General features: G+C 40.0%; 1 protein-coding gene across 2 annotated transcripts in view; it reads right to left on the bottom strand.

Annotated features, from left to right (window-relative positions):
- Positions 1-26324, bottom strand: part of LOC141148597 (uncharacterized) — a 406627-nt gene that overhangs the window by 30912 nt on the left and 349391 nt on the right. For both annotated transcript variants that reach the window (XM_073636195.1, XM_073636194.1), the window contains exons 15-16: positions 10457-10804; positions 4546-4842 (exon numbers count right to left, since the gene is read on the bottom strand). In XM_073636195.1, the coding sequence (XP_073492296.1) occupies positions 4546-4842; positions 10457-10804 (645 nt within the window). The remainder of the gene's footprint in view (positions 1-4545; positions 4843-10456; positions 10805-26324) is intronic.

Raw genomic sequence — 26324 nt, 5'->3', positions numbered from 1 at the left:
CTAGCACTTGAACCCCTGGCGGAGGCCATACGCTCCCACCCAGATATATCAGGAGTGGAAGTAGCAGGGACTGCGCATAAATTGTCTCTGTTTGCAGATGACATTTTATTAACCATTACTAAACCTAGACTATCCCTCCCCAATTTATTCTCTCTCTTAGACGCCTTCGCCTCATTTTCGGGCCTTTCAGTTAATCCGGCAAAATCTAAAGCGATGTCTATCAACCTTCGGGCCCCGGAATTAGAATCCCTACAATCGGCATTTTAATTTCAATGGTTAACCTCACTACCCTATCTGGGTATTAAACTTACTCCAAGGTACTTAGGGTTATACCAAGCCAATTTTCCTCCGCTTTTCCGAAAGCTGGAGGCTATGCTTGCCTCTTGGTCCACACTTCCGATCTCTTGGTTCGGCAGAATAGCGACGGTACGCATGACCTACCTCCCTAAATTGCTCTATTATTTTAGAGTACTGCCAGTCCAAGTGCCCCCCATATCATTCGAATACATCAACGTAAAATTATGCAGTTTATATGGGGCCCCAAGAGACCCAGGATCAAGAGACAAGTGCTTTATGCGCGCAGGGTCAATGGTGGCCTTTCAGTTCCTAATTTGCAAGCATATTATACAGCTGCGGGTATCGCCCCATTATCTCACCTTCATGAAAAGCAACAAATGCCACTATGGGCCACCATTGATTTAGTCGACGCACACCCAACACCTTTAGCTTCTCTTCTTTGGCTTCCTAAAACACATTGCCCTCATACCATAGGTCCCTGTCTAACTCACTCCCTTAAACTGTGGGATACGGTTAAATACTCAGCAGGTCTAATTTCTCCTCATCTCCAACTACTTCGTCTCCTCCACTGCCCTTTATTTAAACCAGGCTGTGATAATCCACTGCAGTTTAAATGGTGGTCCGATAATGGTTTCACGGACGTTCATTCGTTATTCACCCCAACCAAGATCATCTCCTTCGCGGCTTTACGTTCCTCACACGATATCCCCCTTAGAGAGCATTATAGTTACCTACAAATTAGACACTTTCTCCAACACCTTATAAAATCCCATTCTGTCCCCTTTATTATGACCCAATTTGAGAGCCTTTGCAGATTCCGCCCCCAATCCTCCGGTTTGATTTCTCTAATATATATCGCTATAATTGAATCTAAGACACCAACACTGAGACCCTACCATCATCAATGGGAGGCTGAGCTTGGGAAACAATTAGACCCGGAGGATTGGCAAAGCATGACTACTGCGCTATCTAAATGCTCTAAGAATGTTCTCTTTTTGGAGAACGCTTATAAAGTCTTCTATAGATGGTATTATACCCCGGCTAGATTAGCAAGCTTCATTCCAGCCTATTCCCCTCTCTGTTTTCGTGGGTGTTCACAGGAAGGCACAATGGTGCATATTTGGTGGACCTGTCCCAGGGTTTGCAGATTATGGGTCAGAGTATATGCACTACTACGTAATCTTTTTAATACCACCATAAAACGGGACCCTTTTGAAGCCCTTTTATGGAAACCGATTACAGAACTTCTTCGTCCTGAACGTCAATTAGCAGCACATATTTTCACTGCAACTAAATTGACCATAGCAAGGGCCTGGAAAACCCCGAACCTTAGTTTTGAAGCAGTTAAAAACAGTGTGAATGAAATCATGGTAAACGAGAAACTTACGGCCATTTTGTTGGACACACATGACAAGTTCCTCAGGATATGGCAACCCTGGGTGACTTATAACCGCCCATCAAGATTTGATCTAACGCTCCTTTCCCTATAATGAGCCTCCGTTCCCCCCACCCCAGGGCCCTTCCTTCTCTTCTTTCTACCCCCTTCTTCTCCTACTTTCATTTTCTTTCTCCTTCTCCTCATTCAGGCCCTCAGGCCTAATTCTGCAGAGATTGGATATTTAATATAACATACGAATTATCACATGCAGAGGTATGTTCTCCTCTTTGAAGTTATTCAAATTAAGCTGACTTTATTTTTGGTTCGCTGTGTAATTCTTTTTTTAGTTATTCACGTGCGTTTGCAAAGATACTACTTCGTGCTGGTTCTATATAGTTACGCCAGTAAATGTGACTTGAGGATGTGCCTTGTTATGTCGCCTGGCCTCGCCTTAGAGTAGCCTGAGACCAGGCTTAAATTTTTGATCATTAGCACTAATGGCCAGCCACCGGCAGCCATGTACCTATTCATTTATGTTTTGTACTTTTCTGTTGATATATTTTCAATAAAACCTTTGTACAAGAGAACCATGACTTAATTTTTAAGGAATTTTACAATAAGGTAATTAGTGTGGGTATATTTTCTTAAAGTAATAGATCTTAGGAAGTCTCCACCAGGTCTGAGTGGTTTGACAAAATTAAGTTTTTGATAGTTTATTGTGTTTTGCTAAGCTAAGGTCAAAAAGTTATTCAATTATTAAATAAAATCAATTCTAATACAACATCGCCCCCTGGTGGTGAAAATATTAAGAGTCCAAGATGGCTGCCTAGATGAGGTTGTCATAGTTACATGAAAACAACCCGTCATTTTACATCATCAATTATGTAGTAGTGACACACACACACACTTTTTGGGTGGAATAAAAGAGTATACATATAGCAGAGGGGGAAAAATCTTGAAGGAAGATGGAAAGATTTTTTGGGACGAAAAGAATCTTGGAAGACGAGAGGAGAAGGAGAAAGCGTAGAGATGTAGGAATGTTGGAGAAGCCCTGTGGGACACCTACTTGATGCTTCTCAAAACAGAGTTCTTAACACTCTGGTAAAGTATTAATCGTTTATTTTACCTTTTGGGTAATTGAAGTTTTTTGAGCATATGCTTAACTAAACTAATCAATGTTGGTAGTGTCAGTTTTGGGAGTGAGTTGAATTCTAACTCCAGTACAAGTTCTTCTTCCTTTTAAACGAGAGATAAATATTTTGTTATCTCAACAAAACTGACTTCAAAGTATTACGATTGGATTAGTTATAGTATGTGTTGAACCATAGATTCATTCTAAATTTAAAATGAATCTTGGTTAAAATGACCAAGTTTGTATATGGTTAACAAAATTGTCAATATACTGTAAAATATATTTAAGGTAGAAGGTCTGTTTGTTCTGAGAAGGAATCACAGTGCTAAAATCAATACCTAGCTGTTTACATAAGTCTGTAGGGCTACGGAAATCTATTCACTAAGAGTTACCAAGTTATCTTTAAAATGGTGACATATGACATTGTGTAATAAGAACTTGTGGTAAAACATTATTATCTGTATTAACCCCATATATTTGATATTTGAAGGTATATGTTAAATTTTGTATTATCACCTAATATACCTGATATTATTTTACACTGAATTTTTAGTTAATAAAATATATATATTTTAAGCATATTGTTGTTATCTCTTGTCTTCAAAATAGCATGGATAAATGAACTTGAATTAATTGGTTGTATTTGTGGAAAAATGTTAAAATCTCCCTAAAAACACAGATATTTTCATAATTTCATAAATACAATACTGTTTTAATTTTTCAGTATAAACATTCTGACACCACATCAGTAAAATCAGTCTGTATATGCAGTAAAGCATGATTGTTATACTCATTGTGGAACCTAAGGGGTTAATCCTTTGCATTGTGTATAAAGGCTGTTTGATCCTGTCTCCTCTGATCCTCCTCTTGTTCCACTGTCTCAAAAAAATAACCTGATATTTACAAAGCCAGTGGATGGGCTGCACACGCTCAGTTTGGTGTGTATTGCCAGGGAGTTGTTTTTTTTCTTGGGAGAGTGCATGTGATCAGCACAGGGCCAATCAGCAGTGTCCAGACAGAGGATCAGGGGAAAATGAAAACTCCACCTACAAGCTTTACTAGGAACTGATAGAAGTCACAAGACTGCTATATATTGCTGATGAGAAAAGGTATTTATCAGTTTATATTTACTAAAATAATTGCATTTCCATGTTCTGTGTATTGTGGGAGACCAGATATAGTGACTGCAGGTTGTGGGTTTAGTAACACTTTGGGGGGGGGGCTTTGAAGATTGCCGTCCTTTGTAATATGTGCCCTTGTTACATAGTTTCATAACTTGTATGACATCCTCTAATACATTAATGTTTCTGGTGTTTTACATCCTCTTGTAAGCTCCCTTATTTTTTCTATATTACTCTTGTGATTTGTATTGCTCTTGAAAAGATAATGGGCAGCACAGTGACTAGCACTACCACGTAGATGCACTAGGTTCACTGCTTTGAATCCCAACCATTATACTATCTGCATGGAGTTGGCAAGTTCTCCCTGTACCTGAAAGGGTTTCCTCCCACACTCCAAAGACATGCTGGTAGGTTAATTGGCTCTTGTGTAAATTGGCCCTAGTATGTGTATGAATGTGAGTTAGGGACCTTAGATTGTAAGCTCAGGGACTGATGTGAATGTATAATATATGTAAAGCGCTACATAAATTGATGGTGCTATATAAGTTCCTGTAATAAATAAATAATCCCTTGTGTTACTGATGGCACATTTTTACCTTGAGTTCTGTGGTCATTACCTGGTCCAAGTAGCTCTGTAGATTGAGGTTCTGCCATAGACTCGTGTTCCCAGGTGACCCGTACAGGAAATTTCAGCTGTCTCCAGGGAATTTTGCACTCACTGATAACACCGAATGTTTCCACTTCATCGTCTACTAGAAGAGTTTTCTTAGGTGTGTATAGACTGTATTCGTTTTCTCCAAATGTCCATGTAAGATTAATGTTCTTGGGAAAGAACTTCTCCAGGCGCACAGAGCAGAGCACCTCCTCAGGTTCACATGGATTTAATTTCACTGAATCTGTTACCACCGGGGCCGCTGAAAATCAACAAAACCAGAATCAGGTACTTGGAAATGAAATGTAACTATAACTTGAAATGGAATCAACAAAAATAGCCTATAATCATGTAGTAGTATAAAAAGTACAATATGATGTGAATTGTGCAACAACTAGTGATGTCTTTAACCACTTCAGCCCTGAAGATTTGGCTGCTCTACGACCAGGCCATTTTTTGTGATACGGCACTGCGTCGCTTTAACTGACAATTGCGCGGTCCTGCGACGTTGTACCCAAACAAAATTGATGTCCTTTTTTTCCTACAAATAGAGCTTTCTTTTGGTGGTATTTGATCATCTCTGTGGTTTTTATTTTCTGCGCTATAAACAAAATAAGAGCGCCAATTTTGAAAAAAAAAACCACAATATTTTGTACTTTTTTGCTATAATAAATACCCCCAATTTTTTCTTTTAAAAGCAAATTTTTTCCTCAGTTTAGGCCGATATGTATTTTTCCTCATATTTTTGGTAATAAAAATCGCAATAAGCGTATATTGATTGGTTTGCGCAAAAGTTATAGCATCTACAAAATAGGGGAAAGATTTATGGCATTTTTATTATTATAATTTTGTTTACTAGTAATGGCGGTGATCAGCTATTTTTATTGGGACTGCGACATTATGGCAGAGAGATCGGACACTTTTGACACATTTTTGGGACCATTGGCCTTTATACTGCGATCAGTGCTATAAAAATGCACTGATTACTGTGTAAATGTCACTGGCAGGGAAGGGGTTAACACTAGGGGGCGATCAAGGGATTAACTATGTTCCCTAGGGAGTGATTCTAACTGTGGGGGATGGGACTGCCTGGGTGAGGAGACTGATCATTGTTCATACTTAGTATGAACAACAAATCATTCTCCTCACCCCTGACAGCACGGAGATCTGTCTGTTTACATTGACAGATCTCCGTTCTGTCTCTGTGTGGAGCGATTGCGGATGCCCGGTGGTCATCGCACTGGCACTGCGGTGTCACGCCTCCAGTGGTGCACACGTGCCCCCTAGTGGTCGAAAGGAGAACCGACGTACAGCTACGTTGGTTCACCCAGGGGAGCCAACCTGCCGCAGTACAACTGCGGCGGCTGGTCGGCAAGGGGTTAAAGTGGTTGTAAACCCTTACAGACCACTTTTCACTACAGGTAAGCCTATATTAAGGCTTACCTGTAGCTACCGTGGATATCTCCTAAACCTGCACAGTTTAGGAGATATCCCCTGTATCAGCATAAGCCAACGTCATCGTCGTACTTCAGCTGATGTGTCGTTACCGGCGGCTCCCACGCGCCAGTGCGGGAGTTACGTCATCACGGCTCCAGCCAATTACAGCACCGGAGCCCGTGATACCTGGCAATAACTCTGGGAGACATGTTGCCGGGCAGAGCAGTGTGCCGGGAACGCTGTGGGGGCTTCAATCTAAGGTAAGTATTTCATAATGAGCTAGTATGCTATGCATACTAGCTCATTATGCCTTTTGTCTTGCAGGTTTTTTTTGTGGGTTTACAACCATTTTAAATGCATTATAAACCTTCTTATTTGCACCTTGTGTTCTTTACCAGCATAAGATATGCATTGATCATATAGTGTCATTGTGGCATTTGTTGCCCTGAATACACAACCTAGAGTAAAGTAATCTTTACATTTTAGTGTCAGCAGTTTGTTTTTTTCATTTGACATGAGGCATGCCACTGTACAGATTAATGCATGACCTCTGTCTGGAGTTTAAGAGCTGACACTTCCTTTGAAGAAACTACAAATCCCACAATCTCTGGGTCTCTCGGTCTAGAACTAGTGCAGGTGCGGTAATTTTATCTGACACAGCCACAAACAGGCAGAACATTCACAGGGAGATCACCATGCTAGAGGAGATGTGTTTTCATCACATTAGCCCTTACATATTTGTAATGCAACACAGAAGTAAAGGCAATGGACTGGACGTTGTATACCCAGAACAATAAGCTGTCTTGCCCCTTTTGCAAACAGGGACAAGCTAGGTGAATGAATATATGGACATAATGGAACTGATCAGCCATGACACTACAAACTGCAGCTACATCATGTGAGCCCATCATTGTCGGTGATGGCTGCAATATAAGCCCTACCCCCCAAATAAGCCTTAGTGAAAGTCCTTGTAGGTCTTATTTTCAGGGTAGGGCTTGTTTTCGGGGAAACAAGGTAGGGCTTATTTGGAGGGTAGGGCTTATATTGCAGCCATCACTGACAATCACGCTAGGTCTTATTTTCGGGGAAACGGGGTATGGATGTCAGATTTCTGGGTGAAATCCAAGGGATTATTAGAATAAGTTTCATAAAGTTTAAAGCAGAATTCTCAGGAAACAGTTAAATGTATACATTAAAGTGTGTTGTAGAACTAATTGCAAAACTTTTTTTTTTTAAGTGTGAATATAGTTGAGGGGAGGGGGTGTTATAACCTCTGTCTGTTATTTTTTCTATCTGTGTCCCATTGAGGGGATCTCCCTCCACTTCTTGTCTATAGCCAAAACAGGGAGTGAGAGGAAGTCCCTCCAAAGTGAGATAATCCCTGTACCGGGGTCATCAGAACTAGTATTCCTATTGTCCCCAATGTCCTCATTGGAAGATTTCCACTATATTACTGTTCTGGAGACAACCCAGAATTTTGGATTTTCCTTCACTTTCGCTCTCAGTGATAACAGTAAACAAGACAAACAGAGAGAGTGAATTTCCGTAATAGTAACACAGTAATAAAGACCTGACAAGCGTTCTAATCCCTCTTATCTATATCCAGAAGAAGAAGAAATTTCCTACATATTTGGGAACTGTACAGTAACTGCAAGAGGCTGATACCAAGTCACACTCAGGTACCTAAACTGCTTGTAATTAATAATAAAATACATCTAGTGATGTAATGTATACAGAGTTGTATTAGCCCTGGTTCACACTTCTGTGATTTCTCATTAGACTTGCTGCAACGTGGGACACAGACACAGTCAACACATATTAATTTCAGTGGGTGCCATCTTAATTGCTACGACTCAAGCTGCAGTGACAAAAAAAAAAATAGTTCCTGCACTACTGATTGCCATTGACTGCAATGTTATAACCTCAAAAGTCGCAAGATAGTCATTTCTTTGTCTTATCTTTGCGTCTTTGGCTACGACTTTAACCCTATACTCCACCCCTATTCCATTTTCTGCTGTGTGGCCCAGCCCATCCCTGCAGCTCAAAATCTCCTCCCAAGCATTGTCACCTCCCAAAGTACATTGTCCACTTAGCAAGAACATTGTGCAGCTGTGTTCTGTGCTCTGAGCAATGAACAACTCATGCGACTTGTATGTGGGCATCCTGCAATTTTTGATACAAGGGACCCGACCTATAAAGGCAAGCGGGACCAGGTATGGTTATAAATAGCAATACTCTACCATGAGGATTGGGAGAGCTTTTCGATCACAGAACGGTTAAAAAAAAAATGCAAGTTCATTGATATGTGTCACACTCCGTATTGTTATGATTGGCAAAAATTTCAAATCCTCATTCACTAGATATTTTCAAAAGCTTGCCATTGTATAGAGAAACATACAGTAAAACCTTGGATTGCAAGCATAGTTCCTTCCAGATACATGCTTGTAATACAAAGGGACGACGATGATGGTGGTGAGGAGGACGGTCTATGTGGACAGCTTTACCCCAGATGCCTCCATACTTAGATGTGCCTCTTTTAACCACTTCCGGACCGCCGCACGCTGATGTATGTCCCTAATTTGAGGATGGGTATCGTTATTATGGCAGCGGCTAGCTGCCATAACCCTGGTATCCCTGTGTTTGGCCGGCGGTCCATTATAGGATAAATGTGGTCTCTGCGGTGGATTCGTCGCAAGATCACTTTTATCGGCAGCGGGAGAGGGCCCCCCCTCCCTCTGCAATCCGGTGCCCTCCGCCGCTTACCGGAGCCGTCGGCAGCGGTGGAGGTGATTGGATCCTTCCTGTGGCCTGACATGGAGATAAGTGAGGGGAAGATGGCCCCCACCCGTCTCCATGACACTGCAGGGCGGAAGCTAGGTCAAAACGTCACTTCCGCCCATAGCTCTTAAAGGGCCATTTTTTTTTTTTCATTTTTTAAAAAGACAAAATTTTTATTTAATTATTTAATTTTATTGCATTTTAGTGTAAATATGAGATCTGAGGTCTTTTTGACCCCAGATCTCATATTTAAGAGGTCCTTTCATGCTTTTTTTTGATACAGGCGATGTTTACATTCCTTGTAATAGGAATAAAAGTGACACAATTTTTTTTTTTTAAAACAGTGTAAAAATAAGAAATAAAAGGTAAAATAAATAAGAAGAAATTTTTTTTTTTTAAACGCACCCCATCCCGCCAAGCTTGCGTGCAGAAGCTAACGCATACATGAGTAGCGCCCACATATAAAAACAGTGTTCAAACCACACGTGTGAGGTATCGCCACGATCACTAGGGCGAGAGCAATAATTCTAGCCCTAGACCTCCTCAGTAACGCAAAACATGCAACCGATAGAATTTTTTAACTGTCGCCTATGGAGATTATTAAGGGTAAATGTTTGTCGCCATTCCACGAGTGAGCGCAATTTTTAAGCGTGACATGTTGGGTATCAATTTACTCGGGGTAGCATTATCTTTCACAATATAAAAAAAAATTGGGCTAACTTTACTGTTGTCTTATTTTTTATTTCAAAAAATTGTATTTTTTTAAAAAAAAGTGCGCTTGTAAGACCGCTGTGCAAATACAGTGTTACAGAAAGTATTGCAACGACCGCCATTTTATTCTCTAGGGTGTTAGAAAAAAATGTATAATGTTTGGGGGTTCTAAGTAATTTTCTAGAAAAAAAAAAACAGTTTTTAACTTGTAAACAACACATCTAAAAAAGAGGTCCGGTCTTAAATTGGTTAATCATCAACCATGTGAGTTGGTAAATGTTGTACCTTCATTAAATGTAACCATATTGCTACACTTAGAGGGGCCTCTCTTCTCTTTTATACTAAGTTGTGATGTGAGGCTACTTGTATATCAAGACATCGCTTGTATATCAAGTCAAAATTTGTTAAACATTTTTTTGCTTGTCTTGCAAAACGATCTCAAACCAAGTTACTGTCAAACCAAGGTTTTACTGTATTCTAATAGAGGATGTGAGGAAAAGTATGAGGGAGTTTGGGCAAGCTGGATAGTAGAACCTACAACGGACTCTGGGCAACCTAAGCAGTGAACAGCTGGAATAGTAAGAAAGAAAATAACGAGATGCTGGATAGAAAAACGAAGGGGTACAGCAAACCACACCATCAACACAAGGGTTTAAGGGGAAGAATGAATGTTTTTTTATCTGTTACAACTACTATTAATAAATGTTATTTGAAAGCTCCTGCGAGTGTGAATAAAGTTGGAGATTGAAAATACATGTTGTAATATATATTTTTTTGGAAAATTAAAAAAGAGATTAAAAAAAAAAAGTTGCAAATCCTCAAAGTTGCATGAAAGTTGAACTGAAGTCGCAAGCAAGTTGCACGGCTTTGGGGTCATACAGCAGTGCAAACCCAGCCTTATGTTGTTTATAGCTGACTGGAGTTCAGACTTGAATAAAACACAGACTTACATGGTATAAATAGTGGTTTGGTGATCCTCTCTATAGAATGTTCCAGACTGGGATGTTCTACTTTACACATGAACATAACCCCATGGTGAGAGGAGAAAGATGGGTTAAACTGTAGAGAGGCGGTACAGGAGTATCCAGAATCAGAGTATTGTAGCTGGGAGATCACGGACTTGTAGGGTTTCCTCAGATCCACCAGGACATATTCCTGACTTCCTCTCTCCTTCACAAACCACGTCACAGTCAGATTATTGGGGAAGAAATTAGAGATCTCACACTGCACTGTCACCGGCCGACCAAATAACAGAACTGGATTGGAGAGTTCTGTAACTTCAGGACGCCACGGAAAATCTGAAAATAATAAGAGATCCAGAAATATCAGAGAATTAACCAACATAACCACAAATGCCCAAATTCAAACTTACTCTTCAAAAAATAAAAAGGTAATAGTGGTGAAAATGAATTGTTGGACTGGTGCATAATCTGAATGTGACCCCTGGATGGGTTTTAAAACTGTGAATACAAACTGAAAATGTTTAAAAAAAAAATACAGCGGGGGGGAGATGGGCGGAGCCTAGCGGAGCAGACATGCATTGTTAGAGCTCCGCACCGCTGAGGAGAGAAGAGAAGGACAAAACGGAGCCTGCAGGCTCAAAAGGTATCCATTTGAACCTTTTTGCCCCAGGGAACAAACTGTGAAAGTTTGGGCAGGAAATATGGTACTGGGAGGAAACCGTGGCAGAAATAAAAATCACCTCACAAAGAGCTCACAGGCACTCACTGCAACTAAAGCAGCTCCAGTCACCTCACAAGATACAGCATCAGGGCGCTCTCACAGACAGAAAATGTTACAGCAAGACTCTCCATTTGAGTCAGATACAGAACAAATCCTCTCACAAACTTCTCCACAAGCCTCCTCAGCATCCCCAGTAATATTATTACAATTTGAAAAGATGCTTCATAAGGCTTTAAAACAAACCTCAGACCAAATAACAAAAAGCCTAACCAAAGAAATAAGAGAGCTGGGAAACCGCACCGCAGCCTTAGAAATAAAAATGGATGAAATTGAAGTTACAACCCAAGTAAATATAACAGAATTGGAACAATTAAAAGAAGAGAATTTAATACTTCAAACTAAGCTCGAAGATTACGAAAATAGAGCCAGACGTTCAAACTTGCGCATAAGGGGAATACCTGAAACTGTGACAGACCTGCAATCTACTATTACTGCTCTATTACAAGAACTAAAGCCAGATATCCCTATTGAATGTTTAGAACTGGACAGAGTACACAGAGCCCTCACAGCCAAAAAGAAAGATGGACCCCCACATGATATAATCACAAAATTTCATTATTACAGAACGAAAGAACAAATACTAATTGCTGCAAGAGAAAAAAAGGAACTTAATTTTCAAGGACACAATTATCAAATTTTTGCTGACCTATCCCAACTTACTATTACTAAAAGACGATCCATGAAACCCCAACTAATGGAACTGCAACGCCACAACATTATGCATCAATGGGGCTTCCCCTTTTCAGTCAGATTTAACCACCAAGGTACAATTTACAGAAGCAGATCAGCAGATGAACTACAACAAACCCTTTTAAAATTAAATCTGACAGAACCCACAAGCAGCAACTCTCCCACACGCAGAAGAATGACATCATCTTCACCTTCAGGCAGCACCCAGAAAATTTCAGAACAAAATGGGAATCATCATTCTCACAAAAGAGGCCGTTATGCCACATCATCTATGGACCAAGAAGATTCAATGGACTGACATCCTAATTCCTAATATCTCTTCATTTATTATACTAAGAGATGGTTCTCTATAAAAAACCTGTATTTATAACTGAATGTAACTGCATTCTGATAGTCACACACTGTGTGGGATCATGTTACATTCCAGTTATATTTCTTATTACTTCTGATTCATATAGCCTTAGAATATATAAGTGAAATAAGGAAATTCTTGTTCAGTTATATATTATCAGGTAATAACAATAGATTTATTACTTTTTAGGACAAATATGTTCAATAATCCAGAAGTAATGGAAGCTTTTTCTTTCTTTTCTTAAAACAAATATATTATTACCTAACTAGTTCCTAGAATTATGTTTTTTTTTATTCTAATCTGAAGCAATACAACCTCAATTTTATGAGTTAACATATCTAAACAGTTACATATGAATAAAATATGTAATTGTTTACTCTAAAAGGGTTAAAATCCCAAAATAATTCAAACTATCTTCATCAATACCAAAATTATTAACAGTACCTTTCTAACTGAATCATTTAGCCTAGGGCAAGACTAACCATATACAACCACCCTGGAATAAATAATTTCAACAAAAACTATATTCTGCACTCCAATTAATGAAACATCATTTTGATGTCTTTTGACATAGCACTTCTCTCCTGTAAGCGGAAGATCCGTGTACCCCCATTAGCCCTCCTCATTCTCCCAACCATATTATGTGGGAGTGTGACGAAGGCACTTATTCCCCTGAGAGAGATATTTATTCTCTTTCACGGGTAAATTGTGATTACTTGCAAAAAATAATTTATACAATGTATCATCTAATCTCATATGTTTTTTGTTTACTCTTTACTCCAGAATTCACTGGTTTCTTTTCTATCTATTCATCTCTTCAGTCCACACAGGTTGATCTGCGCAGTCAGCTCTGCATAACAAAAAGTAAGTCAAAACTATTTGATCTGTTGCCATGGCACCACTGAATATACTTTCCCTGAATGTTCAGGGAATAAATGTCCCTCAAAAAAGGACCAAAGCCTTCCGTACTTTCCATAACAAGAAGGCTCACATAGTATGCCTCCAAGAAACACACTTCACCAAAGAGTCTACTCCAAAATATATTTCTCCTTTTTATCAACAAATTTACACGGCTTCTGCCTGTACCAAACAAAGGGGAACTCTAATTGCATTTCACCGATCCACACCATTCACCTTATCATCAGAAATTAAAGACCCAGAAGGTAGATACCTGATACTCATGGGTTATATAATGGATACAGCAATCACGGTGATTTCCTACTACGCTCCTAACAAACAACCTACACCATTCCTCTCACATATATTACAAGTGATTAATACACACAAAATAGGAACAGTGATAATGTGTGGGGATTCGAACCAGGTCCTCCTCCCATTTCTAGATAAATCACCTTTTACACCATCCAAAATAACCTCTAGATTACCTTTTTCTCAACTTCTTTCCAAATACAATCTGGTAGATTCATGGAGAGAAAGTAACCCAATGAAAAAGAAATTCACTTATTTCTCGCACCCTCATCAAACCTTCACCAGAATAGATCATATTTTTCTAACAATAGGAATGATACCAGAAATTATTGCATCAGATATAATTCCGATTCCGTGGTCTGACCATAATGCAGTATACACTACTATAGCCTCAGCCATACCAAAAGCGCATGACCCAACGTGGTACTTACCGGACATAATGCTCAAACACCCACTACATCAGATGGCCATTGAACAAGCTTTAAAGGAATACATATCAATTAATAATACAACAGACATCTCCCCAATAACACTGTGGGAAGCTCATAAGCCTGTCTTGCGTGGTACAATACAAAGACAAATGGCACTATTTAAACGGGAATGCAAAAATCTAGCAAAAAAACTAGAACTCAATTTTAATGCAGCCTACATATCATTTCAAGATAATCCATCTCAGAGTACAAAATCTCATCTGGAAAAATCTAGATTGGAATATCTATTTCTCACTGAGAATCTATTTCTCACTCACTCAGTCAGTTGATAAATCCCTCAAACGCTCCAAACACAATTTCTACATGAATACAAACAAACCAGGTACATATTTGGCTCGGGCATGAAATTCAACTAACAAATCTTTCAAACCAATACGTTTGAAATTATCAAAAAATGTTTACACTTGTAATCCAGTTAAAATAGTCCATAAATTTCACTCACATCTCGCAACTTTATACAAGACAAACAATGAATTTAATCCTACAGAGGCTGAATCCTTCTTCTCAAAAATAACCTTACCTGAGTTATCTCAGAATCAAAAAAGCAGTTTGGATGAGCCTATAACTATAGATGAAGTTGCTAACGCCATAAAAGACCTAATACTTAACAAAAGACCAGGCCCAGACGGCTACTCGGCTTTATACTATAAAACATTCTCAGAAATACTCTCTCCCATTCTCACTGAAACTTTTAACAAACTTCTAGATGGACATTCTTTTCGGCAAGAAACACTAATGGCAATTGTTTGTATGATCCCAAAACCCCTTTCTTATGATACTTCCTGTGTGAATTATCGGCCTATCTCTCTGTTAAACCTCGATATTAAATTATTAGCAAAAATAATAGCAAAACGCCTCAATAGCATTATAGGAAAATTAATACATAGAGATCAAGTAGGCTTCATGCCAAATAGACAGGCAGGCGATAATATACGCAGGGCAGTGTTATTGGCACATATTGCTAAAAAACGGAAAATCCCTTTATATTTTCTATCTCTCGATATTAAGAGGGCATTTGACACAGTATCCTGGCAATATATGCAATATTCATTACAAAAATGGGGTTTTGGACCCCACTTTTTAACATGGATCAAAGCATTATATAATAAACTCAAAGCCTATATAAAATATGCTGGATACAAATCTGATGCCTTTAATATCGAAAGAGGTACCCGACAGGGTTGCCCATTATCTCCCTTATTATTTGCCCTTATACTCGAACCCATGGCCCAATACATCAGAACAAACCAAACTATAACTGGCATTAAAGTAGGAGGTATTACACACAAATTATGTATATTTGCAGACGATATATTACTTTTTCTATCATCACCACAGGTCTCTGGTCCTAACTTAATACCAGCTCTTGATGGATTTGCAGCCCTATCCGGCCTTATGATTAATCCTAAGAAATGCCTAGTGCTTAATATTTCACTCACAAACATGGAATTGATCCCGGCTAGGGCTGCACTCCCATTCACATGGGTAGAAAAATCAATCCCATATCTTGGAATTCATTTAACAGCATCTCATTCTGACTTATTCTCAACCAATTATCCTCCTGTATTAAGACAGATCACAAATCTAATAAAACAATGCTCGCAACTTCATTTATCCTGGATAGGGAAGATTAATGCAATCAAAATGACTATTGTACCCAAATTGCTTTATCTATTCAGAGTCCTCCCTATTCCAATTCCTTCCTATTTTTTGAGAATAGTACAAAAAAGAGCAACTTCGTTTATATGGGGCTCTTCTAAACCACGTATACCTATACACACACTACATCTTCCCAAAAATAAAGGAGGCCTGGGATACCCTAATTTTACTAACTACTACAGAGCAGCACATTTGGCCAGTCTGTCCAAATACCATGCAAAACAGGAAATCTCATTATGGGTATTTATAGAGGCTTCAGAAAATGACCCTCTATTAATATCAAATTTATTATGGCTTGATCCTAAAGACCGCTTTAAAATTCATAATCCCATAACTAAACACTTCTTATCTCTCTGGGATAAACTAAAAACCAAATATCAGTTACAATCTCCACACAATCCTCTCCTTTCTTTTATCAGAAATCCGGCCTTTTATCTGGCATGGATCTACCCAAATTCTTTTAAAGCTTGGACAACATCAGGCATTCAGACACTAAATGACTTCATAGCATCTAAATCATTCCTTTCATTCCCATCGCTTAGAGAAAAATATGATCTACCAAACTCTGAGATATTTAGATATCTCCAAATCAAAAATTTCTATACACCATTCCTAAAGGGGGATACACCATTATCCCAATTATCCATTTTTGAATCAATCTGTACAAAAGATCCATTTGCTAAAGGTACAATTTCATCACTTTATAATCAATTATATGGAGTAGCAAATCTTAATAGACCCTCTTACGTTCAGAGGTGGGAGGAGGACCTGGGACGAACTTTAGAAGACACGGACTGGTCTAACATATGGCTCACATCTAAGTCATCTTCACCCAACATCTTAGCACTGGAGACAAATTATAAAGTCCTAACTCGCTGGTACCTTGTACCCGCTAGAGTGGCAAAATATTCACCTAATACCTCAGCTCTTTGTTTTCGAGGATGCCCAGAAATAGGCACGTATTTACACATATGGTGGACGTGCCCGGTAATCCAAACGTTCTGGAAGGAAGTCTTCGTGATTGCTTCTAAAATATTTTAAAAAATAATAAAACCAGATCCATATTTAACTTTACTTAATCTAAAACCGGAATGGTTAACACTCTCTCAATTCAAACTTATGATCCAACTAATAACGGCTGCAAAACAAACAGTGGCCAAGGCATGGAAATCTCCTACATTGGTACTAGCAGAAACAATTCACAGAATGAATAATACAATGTCCCATGCTAAGATGGTAGCCATCGATCAAAATCAAATTCCAAAATTTGAAAAACTTTGGCATCCTTGGATAAAACAACAGTTCCTGTCAAACTTCAATGACTCTGTCCTGTTGCCATGGTAACAGATTAAATGACTTACAGAGACACCCATTCTAAGGCTTCAAAGAGAACTAAAAAGAATAATAAACTGACGAGCGGGACAACCTTGTGGACCATACCTCTACCTTTCAACCCTTTTTCTTCTTTCTCTTTCCTTTTCTCCACCTTACGATTAAAGCTCATTATCAGAATTTATTTGACCTATATACACTCTACTTGTAAACAATATGCATAGTAGGTATAAATCATTTAAATACCTACAAAAGTAACTAAGGAAATTATATATATCTTTAATTTAGGTTTACGTGAACCCGATGTTTAATATTTGAAATTTCATGATATTTACCTATATAAACCCTACTGTAAAACAATAAGCTTACTTTATAGATCCTTGTAAACTTACTTTATGTATCTTTATAACATTGTATATTCAATAAACTTCTTTTGACAAGGAAAAAAAAAATACAGCATGTACATTTCAAGAACATACTATTGATTTTCTTTTGTGTGCTCACTAGGCTATTAGCATGCTATCACACAATGTAAGATATTAGAGTACATCATTTTATTTATGAGTGGTGTGGGATTTATTTAAGCAGCATTTTATTTTAACCATGGCTGGATTGTTTGGTTAAATATACCAGACTCTAGGCCTTCATAACACCTACAATACCCCAAGGAGCAAGAGACTATGAGGTGTATTTATGAAAAAAGCATAGCAGTTTATCCATTGAAGCTGCATGTAAATGGGGCAACTTCAAATGTTCTCTTGCTATATGCTCTGCAGATCGAATGTGTGAATGGGTAGAATACCAAATTGTAGCCATTAGATGGAGCTGAAGAGCATACTTTTTTTTTTCTATGGTAGTGAGTGCCATCCAGTGACTCTTATGCCCCGTACACACACGAGTGTAATTTCCATCCAAGATTTTTCCAACGGAATTCCGCTCAAGCTTGGCTTGCTTACACACGGTCACACAAAAATTCTCTGAACTCTCGACCGTCAAGAACGCGGTGACGTACAACACTACGACGAGCCGAGAAAATGAAGTTCAATGCTTCCGAGTATGCGTCTAATTGTTTCCGAGCATGCGTAAGAATTTTGTGTGTCGGAATTGCTACAGACGAACGCATTTTCGGATAGAAACTTTTTCCGACCGAAAAATAGAGAACCTGCTCTCAATCTTTTGCTGGCAGAAATGCCGCCAGCAAAAGTCCGATGGAGCATACACACGGTCGCATTTTCCGACCAAAAGCTCTCATCTGTCTTTTTCTGGCGGCATTTCCGATCGTGTGTACGGGGCATAATGCAGTATTTTGCCTATTCACACATTCAATCTGCAGAGAATATAGTCTGAGAACATGCAGTTTTGATGGATGAATAAAAAATAAACAAGAGAAAAACAGAAGTACTCGCCTTGCACAGTTAAACCTTTAATGATCAAAGTATTAAAGTCAACAATGGTTGCACTGACATATTTCAGTACATAAAAGTGCCTTGAATGCAGCCCCATCTTGCAAGAACCGCTCACATTGTGGCCAGTGATGTCCGATGGTTGTTCAGCATGAAGTTTGAATTACTCACTGCAGGCTGAAGGGAGGCAACCCAGCTCCACACTGAGGTCAACTCTACATCAGAGCCTGCTGTTACTGGACTCACACAGGTCGCTGTTTGTTGCTTGATGGATACACAACTATACAATATTTTCATAAATACACCCCTTTGTGATCTATGTGACATATTGTTCTATTCTCTATATGTTAGCTAGTAAATGTGGATGTCTGTAAAATAGGTATTTCCATTTTAGCCTAATTGTAACCATAAACCAATTTCTATGCTCCAAGAATTATAATTTCTTTAAAATGCCTAACACCCCACTTCCTTTCTTCCTTTTAAAAAAAAAAAATGCAGTAAGACTTCTCCACCACTAGATGCCACTAATCTGTCTGAATGATGCCCGCCATCGTTTAACCCACTTCCTGTGCGGTCAGGCTGTCATGGACACGCCCTCTGACTCCAGCCTGGGCTCACAGTACTTCTGAATATCATTACATGAGTACCATGCTATCCATGAGTAAGAATCACCCCCTGATGGCAAGGAAGAACTGGTGGCCACAGTGGACTGGCTAAGGAGCTGCAGGAACAAGGTGTGTAAAATAGTATTTTTACAGTAAGTAAGAAAGAATCATCCCCCTTAATGTCCTAGACTAGACTGATCTGTTACGATGTGTTAAACGCTTTCCTCCTTGACTAATGTGAGTTGCCAATTATGCTGTTTTAATAAATATCCTATGTTTTTAACCACTTGCCTACTGGGCACTTAAACCCCCCTTCTGACCAGACCAATTTTCAGCTTTCGGTGCTCTCACACTTTGAATGACAATTACTCAGTCATGTAATACTGTACCCAAATTAATTTTTTGTCCTTTTTTTTCATACAAATAGAGCTTTTTTTTTGGTGGTGTTTGATCACCTCTGGGTTTTTTATTTTTTGCGCTATAAATGAAAAAAGACCGAAAATTTTGAAAAAAAAAAATCATTTTTCTTCTTTTCTGTGATAAAATTTTGCAAATTATTAATATTTCTTCATAAATTTTGGCCACAATTTATACTGCTACATATCTTTGGTAAAAATAACCCAAATTAGTGGATATTATTTGGTCTGTGTGAAAGTTATAGAGTCTACAAGCTGTGGTGCAAATCATAAAAAATTTAGCACACCTAATGTACTCATTTCTTGCGACCCGAACAAGCCAGGAAACTACAAATACCCCCCAATGACCCCTGACAGATGGCACTAATATGTGGCACTGGTGACAGATGGCACTGATATGTGGCACTGATAAAACGTGGCACTGATAAAACGTGGCACTGATGTGGCACAGATGACACATGGCACTGATGTGGCACTGATGTGGCACTGATGACATTGACAGGTGGCACTGATGACTGATGGCACTGATGACAGATGGCACTGATGACTGATAGATGGCACTGATGACAGATGGCACTGTGACACTAACAGTGATGAGCACCGTAGCACCAATGGCACTGATGTGGCACTGTATGGGCACTATTTGGGCTCTGATGTTACTGTGTTTTCACTGTAATCACTCCTAAAGGGTTGACACTCACAGATCTACAGCACAGGTCGCTCTCCCTCCGCGCACGCGGTCTCTGTGTGAGGAGGGAGAGCCGGCCATGAGAGATGATCTCATATGTTTACACTTGAGATCATTTCTCATGGGAAGCTCCGATCAAGTGTTAAATGGCCGCTGTGATTGGCCATTTAGCACAATCTATGATTGGCTGTGTCCAAGGGACATGGCCAACACAGAATTTCCCCAATGTGCGCCCGTGGAGGCGCGCAGAGAGAAAGTAAACAGGAGGACATCCAGGGACGCCCTCCCGGCAATTGAGCACCGCGCTGTAGGCATCTTTCGGCTATAGTGCGGGCACATAGTGGTTAATGCTGCACCCAGAGTGGTGCCCTTGTTTGTTTTTTTCTTGTTGCTGCAGAGATTCCTTCATGTCTCTAAGGAGCTGTGTTCTAGTGCTGCTTTTCTCCAAGTTAACTTTAATTTTGGACTGTTAGTTTACTGTGGACTCTAGAGGCATGCCCTGTCCAGTATACCAATGGTTCTCAACCTCAGTCCTCAATTACCCCCAAAAAAACATGTTTTGGGAATTTCTCTTAGATAAAATAGCTGTCCAAAATACCAAGCAATTGACGCTAATTTAAAGCACCTGTGCAAGATAAAGGAAAACCTGCAAACATGGCCTGTGGGGGTACTTGAGAATTGAGGTTGAGAACCACTGCTGTATACCATCAGTTTGTACATACCGTATTTATCGGCGTATAACACACACTTTTTCCCCCTGAAAATATGGGGAAAATCAGGGGTGCGTGTTATACGCCGACAGTGTACCTCGGAGAAGGAGGGGGAAGAGCGCCGCCACCGCTGGAATCACTGAGCCGTCATTGTTTGTTCACGAGCGCCGCCGGAATCACTGAGCCGTCATGTCTTGTTTACTCGGCTCTGATGTCACACACATGTCCCGCCTCCGCCACCGGCATTGGACCAGTGTTCTGTCAATCACAGGAGCTGGTCCAATGGCGATGGCGGAGGCGGGATGTGTGTGTGTGAGAGCCGAGTACTGTAAACAGAAGATGACGGCTCGGTGATTCCAGTGGTGCTCGTCTCCTCTGCACTGCATGAGAGATGGTGAGCTGTGAATAGGCATCAGGCTGCATTGGATGGGTGCGGATCAGGCTGCAGATAAGCATAGAGGCTGCAGATGGGCATCAGGCTGCATTGGATGGGCGCAGATCAGCCTGCAGATGGGCATAGAGGCTGCAGATGGGTATCAGGCTGCATTGGAATGGCGTAGATCAGGCTGCAGATGGGCACAGAGGCTGCAGATGGGCACTAATCAGGCTGCATTGATTGGCACTGACCATTATTTTGCTTCAAAGTGGTTTATTTGAAAAAAACTTTTTTCCCTGAAACTTCCCTCTTAAATCGGGGTGCATGTTGTACGCCAGCGCATGTTATATGCCGATAAATATGGTATGTGGGTTTTTTTTACAGTAAGTGGCAGAAAGAGACTTTTGGGTGGGATGGGGTAAAAAAAAAAAAAAAACAATTGGAAAACTTGGATGAATTTTCCTAGCTATAGACTCTACTTTCTCCAGGCTGGTTTCATCCTTTTCAAAAGTTTGTTTGTACTCCATAACCATGTGATGTGGTCTCCTTATTGGCTCTTGATGATACAGCACTTCTACCCTTGTGACCGAATGTGGCATGGCATAAGAAGTGAGATAAATGTCATCACATATATCAGTATTTACCTGTATCTCCTAAACACACTTCTCTGGTCTCGGGATCAGTCATAGTATCATGCTTCCAGGTCACCTTGGTTGTAGGATTTGGATGTGTCATGTGTTCCAGAGGAACTCTGCAATTACTTGTCAAATTAAATGTTGAGTTGGAATTAATCTCATAATCATCCTTTGATGTCATAAATCGTCCACAACTGCAGGTCCATTTAATTTCTATATATTTTGGATAAAATTTATGCAGACGGAGACACAGGACAGCTTCTCTATTTATAAGAGACCATTGTATAGGATCCTGGTTTCTGAGAGAAGCTGGACAAAAACATATTTGTTAAATATAAACCATTTGTTTCCTAATTTATAGAACTAAATCATTGTTAGGCATTGGATTGAAGTGTGTGTGTGTGTGTGTGTGTGTGTGTGCTAGCATGCATGTGTGAAATAGCAGTGGGTGTGGAGGTAATGATGGAGGAGAATATTACTTTCTAAGGGAACACGGTTGGCCCTTATTTACCTGAAGAGATGTAGAACAACACAGTAACTTGATAACACTCTAAAATATATTGACCTTCCCCTTAGTCCTTGGTTCTCACAACCCAACTAGGCAACTAACAATCATTGCAAGAACATGGGAGGGACAGTAAAGGAAATACTGATCTACAGGGTTAGAACTGTTCCAGAGTAGATGAGTGTGACCAGGACCATCAAACACTAGTGATGATCTGAATGGTTTCCCTGAATCAAAGTCATTCTACTGTGCCCATTCACCTGCTGGGTAAACGTATCTACTTGTGATCTATTACGTTTGCAGGTGATGATGTTAGTAAAAGGATGACATTGTCCAAATCCTCTGAAAAGATAATTCCAAAAGACTCTCCAACTTCAACTTATTTGATCAAAGTAGTGAAGAAAACATACTCATTCAGCAGGCTCACTGGCTCTGATGAAGCAACTCACAAACAAGGCTACTCTCTTACCCGTTCACATCTGAGTGATTTTCTGCTTAAAGCTTGTAGCTCTAAAATGCTTAACAAGTCAAATCCCATTCATTTTAATTGCCCCTGTTCACATCTGAGCGTTCTGTTGCCTGAAGCTCAAAAAAGTACACAAGCTTAATTTTTGACAGATTACAAGTGTTTTTGGCCCCATAGACTCCAATAGAAATGCCTGACTTGAGCGTTTTACGAGCATTTTCTGCTCAAATAGCCGCTCTCCACCCCTAATTTGCTCTCCCTCTCCTCCCCCTAGTGCTTTCTATTGGCTAAGCAAAAACACCTGAAGCTGTATAACACTTGTAATACGCTTTAGAAAAAGCTTGTTAAAAGCTGCAAATAAGCTTACAAAACGCCAATAAATTGATATATGAATGGAGCCTAATGGGTACCCAGATTGTCATTGAATGTATAGGTGAACAGGTGGAGCACCAAACCAAATGGTAAAGAGTCCAAAATGCTTTAATGGTTCACAGAAAGATCATGTAAAATGGCCAATGTGTCTCCCCTTAATTTTTCTCCCCTTAATTAGGGTTTGAAATCAAGCTTTAGTGGACTTAAAAACAAACTTTAGTAAACCGTTTTCTGGCAGTTAGAATTAGGTAGATAAGGAGAATCAGTGCAAAGGTGTGCCAGCGGTAGTGGTTGAATATCACTATTGCTTAGTACTACTACCACTATCGCTGACAAACCTTTGCACCGATTCTTCTGATTTATCCAATTCTAACTAAAAGAGATCAGTTTAGTAAAACCTGTTTTGGGGTCCACTTACGCTCTGACTTGATTTCAAGCCTTGATGAAAAGGGAGGTGTTTGTCTCCCAAAATGTGTTGGTGGGTTTATGTGATCTCTTTTGAGCTCTTTTACCATTTGGCTTGGTGCTCCTCCTGGTTGAAGATATTGTTTAAAATCTGCTCTCCTTACAATGCAATAGCCTGTGAGTTGTCTGGCATGTCATCACTTCAAGAGAATATGAAAACACTGCGCTCTAATAGCAAAAAAAAAAAAAAATTAAAAAAATTTATGTGAGCCAGCAGCTGCATACATTGTAACAAACAATAACTGGTAACTGGGAAAAAATGCAGCGCTAAGAAATATTGGGAAGTTAGGGTGTAGTGAAACAATTAAGTAAGAGATGCTGTACTGAACAGTAAAGCATATGTGCAAAAACCATAAGTGAAGTGAAATGAACAAACACAGTATAAAGTGTCCACATATGGTAAATGGATGATTCCAAACTCAAATTAATAAGAGGAACTGGTATGGACCAAAAAATGATATGAGACTGGAAATTAAAGTCAATGGTGCACGGTGTGGATCTGTGACTGTGAGTCAACAACGGGGTACAGAACTTCCGTAGCTGTAAACCAACATCTCGATATGGGGCATCAGAATGAAAACATCAGGAAGTAAGATAAGATGGGTACTCTTACCAGATGACGTGGACTCCACTGTCGTATGACATGGAGTCAATGGTGCATGGAGCCAAACCTAGGCTGGGAAACGATATCCGGAACGGTGGAACCTCTGTCTCACTTCTCGACTTCTCTGGTGGGGTGAAGAAACATCAGGAAGGGCCGCCGACTGGATATCAGCCAATAGACCTCAAGGATGTGTTCCAAGGAGAAGCTGGGGACAGATTTGATCCAGACCCCGTGATGGAAGTAGGGCTACTGGAAGGCAGTTTCTTGCATCGGGATAATATGCAAATAAAAAGTAAAAAGCTTCTGCATAGTGCAGATAAACCAGGGATTTTTATTTCTAAAAATGCCATACAAAAAATGGATAGAAGTGATCACAATTGAAATAAAATCTAAGCAGCGTAAGGAAGGGGAGATCGCCCGACGCGTTTCGACCAAGAGGGTCTTCAACAGGGGCATGACCTTCCCCCTTCACGCTGCTCCTATATATAAATATCTAATCCAATAAGATAACCCCTATAGCCAATCACAGTGGAGCTACAAAGGTCAAGTAATCAGGAACTGGATCCTGTTGATCACTAGACCAATCAGAATCATGAATAAAACAGCCGGTGAGTGTAGGACCCAATAGCGCAGTCTAATAGTGAGACTGACGCCTGGAGACCTCCCCACCGCATGGCAAACAATAGTGGACATCACTTCCTGGTAATGCATCACTTCCTGGTCATGTGATGTGGGGTGAAGGGGCGGTGTCCCGGCTCCCTGAGCCAATCAACAACCACCAAAAGGTGCACAGGATGGGAGAGGGTAGTCACGGAAACCGAATCTCCTCAGCTCAAGTCCCGATCACATGATCGGATCTGGTGCTGTCACATGGCTAAAAACATCAATGTGAAAATAAACAATAATAATGGCAAACACTAGATGGCAGCACTAAAGTGAAATAGTGCTAGCAAGTGGTGATAAACCAAAACAGAAAATAAGTTCAGTAATGCTTATTTTCTGTTTTGGTTTATCACCACTTGCTAGCACTATTTCACTTTAGTGCTGCCATCTAGTGTTTGCCATTATTATTGTTTATTTTCACATTGATGTTTTTAGCCATGTGACAGCAAAAGATCTGATCATGTGATCGGGACTTGAGCTGAGGAGATTCGGTTTCCGTGACTACCCTCTCCCATCCTGTGCACCTTTTGGTGGTTGTTGATTGGCTCAGGGAGCCGGGACACCGCCCCTTCACCCCACATCACATGACCAGGAAGTGATGCATTACCAGGAAGTGATGTCCACTATTGTTTGCCATGCGGTGGGGAGGTCTCCAGGCGTCAGTCTCACTATTAGACTGCACTATTGGGTCCTACACTCACCGGCTGTTTTATTCATGATTCTGATTGGTCTAGCGATCAACAGGATCCAATTCCTGATTACTTGACCTTTGTAGCTCCACTGTGATTGGCTATAGGGGTTATCTTATTGGATTAGATATTTATATATAGGAGCAGCGTGAAGGGGGAAGCTCATGCCCCTGTTGAAGACCCTCTTGGTCGAAACGAGTCGGGCGATCTCCCCTTCCTTACGCTGCTTAGATTTTATTTCAATTGTGATCACTTTTATCCATTTTTTGTATGGTATTTTTAGAAATAAAAATCCCTGGTTTACCTGCACTATGCAGAAGCTTTTTATTTTTTATTTGCATATTATCCCGATGCAAGAAACTGCCTTCCAGTAGCCCTACTTCCAATCACGGGGTCTGGATCAAACCTGTCCCCGGCTTCTCCTTGGAACACATCCTTGAGGTCTATTGGCTGATATCCAGTCGGCAGCCCTTCCTGATGTTTCTTCACCCCACCAGAGAAGTCGAGAAGTGAGACAGAGGTTCCACCATTCCGGATATCGTTTTCCAGCCTAGGTTTGGCTCCATGCACCATTGACTCCATGTCATACGACAGTGGAGTCCACGTTATCTGGTAAGAGTACCCATCTTATCTTACTTCCTGATGTTTTCATTCTGATGCCCCATATCGAGATGTTGGTTTACAGCTACGGAAGTTCTGTACCCCGTTGTTGACTCACAGTCACAGATCCACACCGTGCACCATT

The sequence above is a fragment of the Aquarana catesbeiana genome, linkage group LG06, assembly GCF_042186555.1.
Source record: "Aquarana catesbeiana isolate 2022-GZ linkage group LG06, ASM4218655v1, whole genome shotgun sequence".
Taxonomy (NCBI): domain Eukaryota; kingdom Metazoa; phylum Chordata; class Amphibia; order Anura; family Ranidae; genus Aquarana; species Aquarana catesbeiana.
This window is presented reverse-complemented; position numbering and strand designations above follow the sequence as displayed.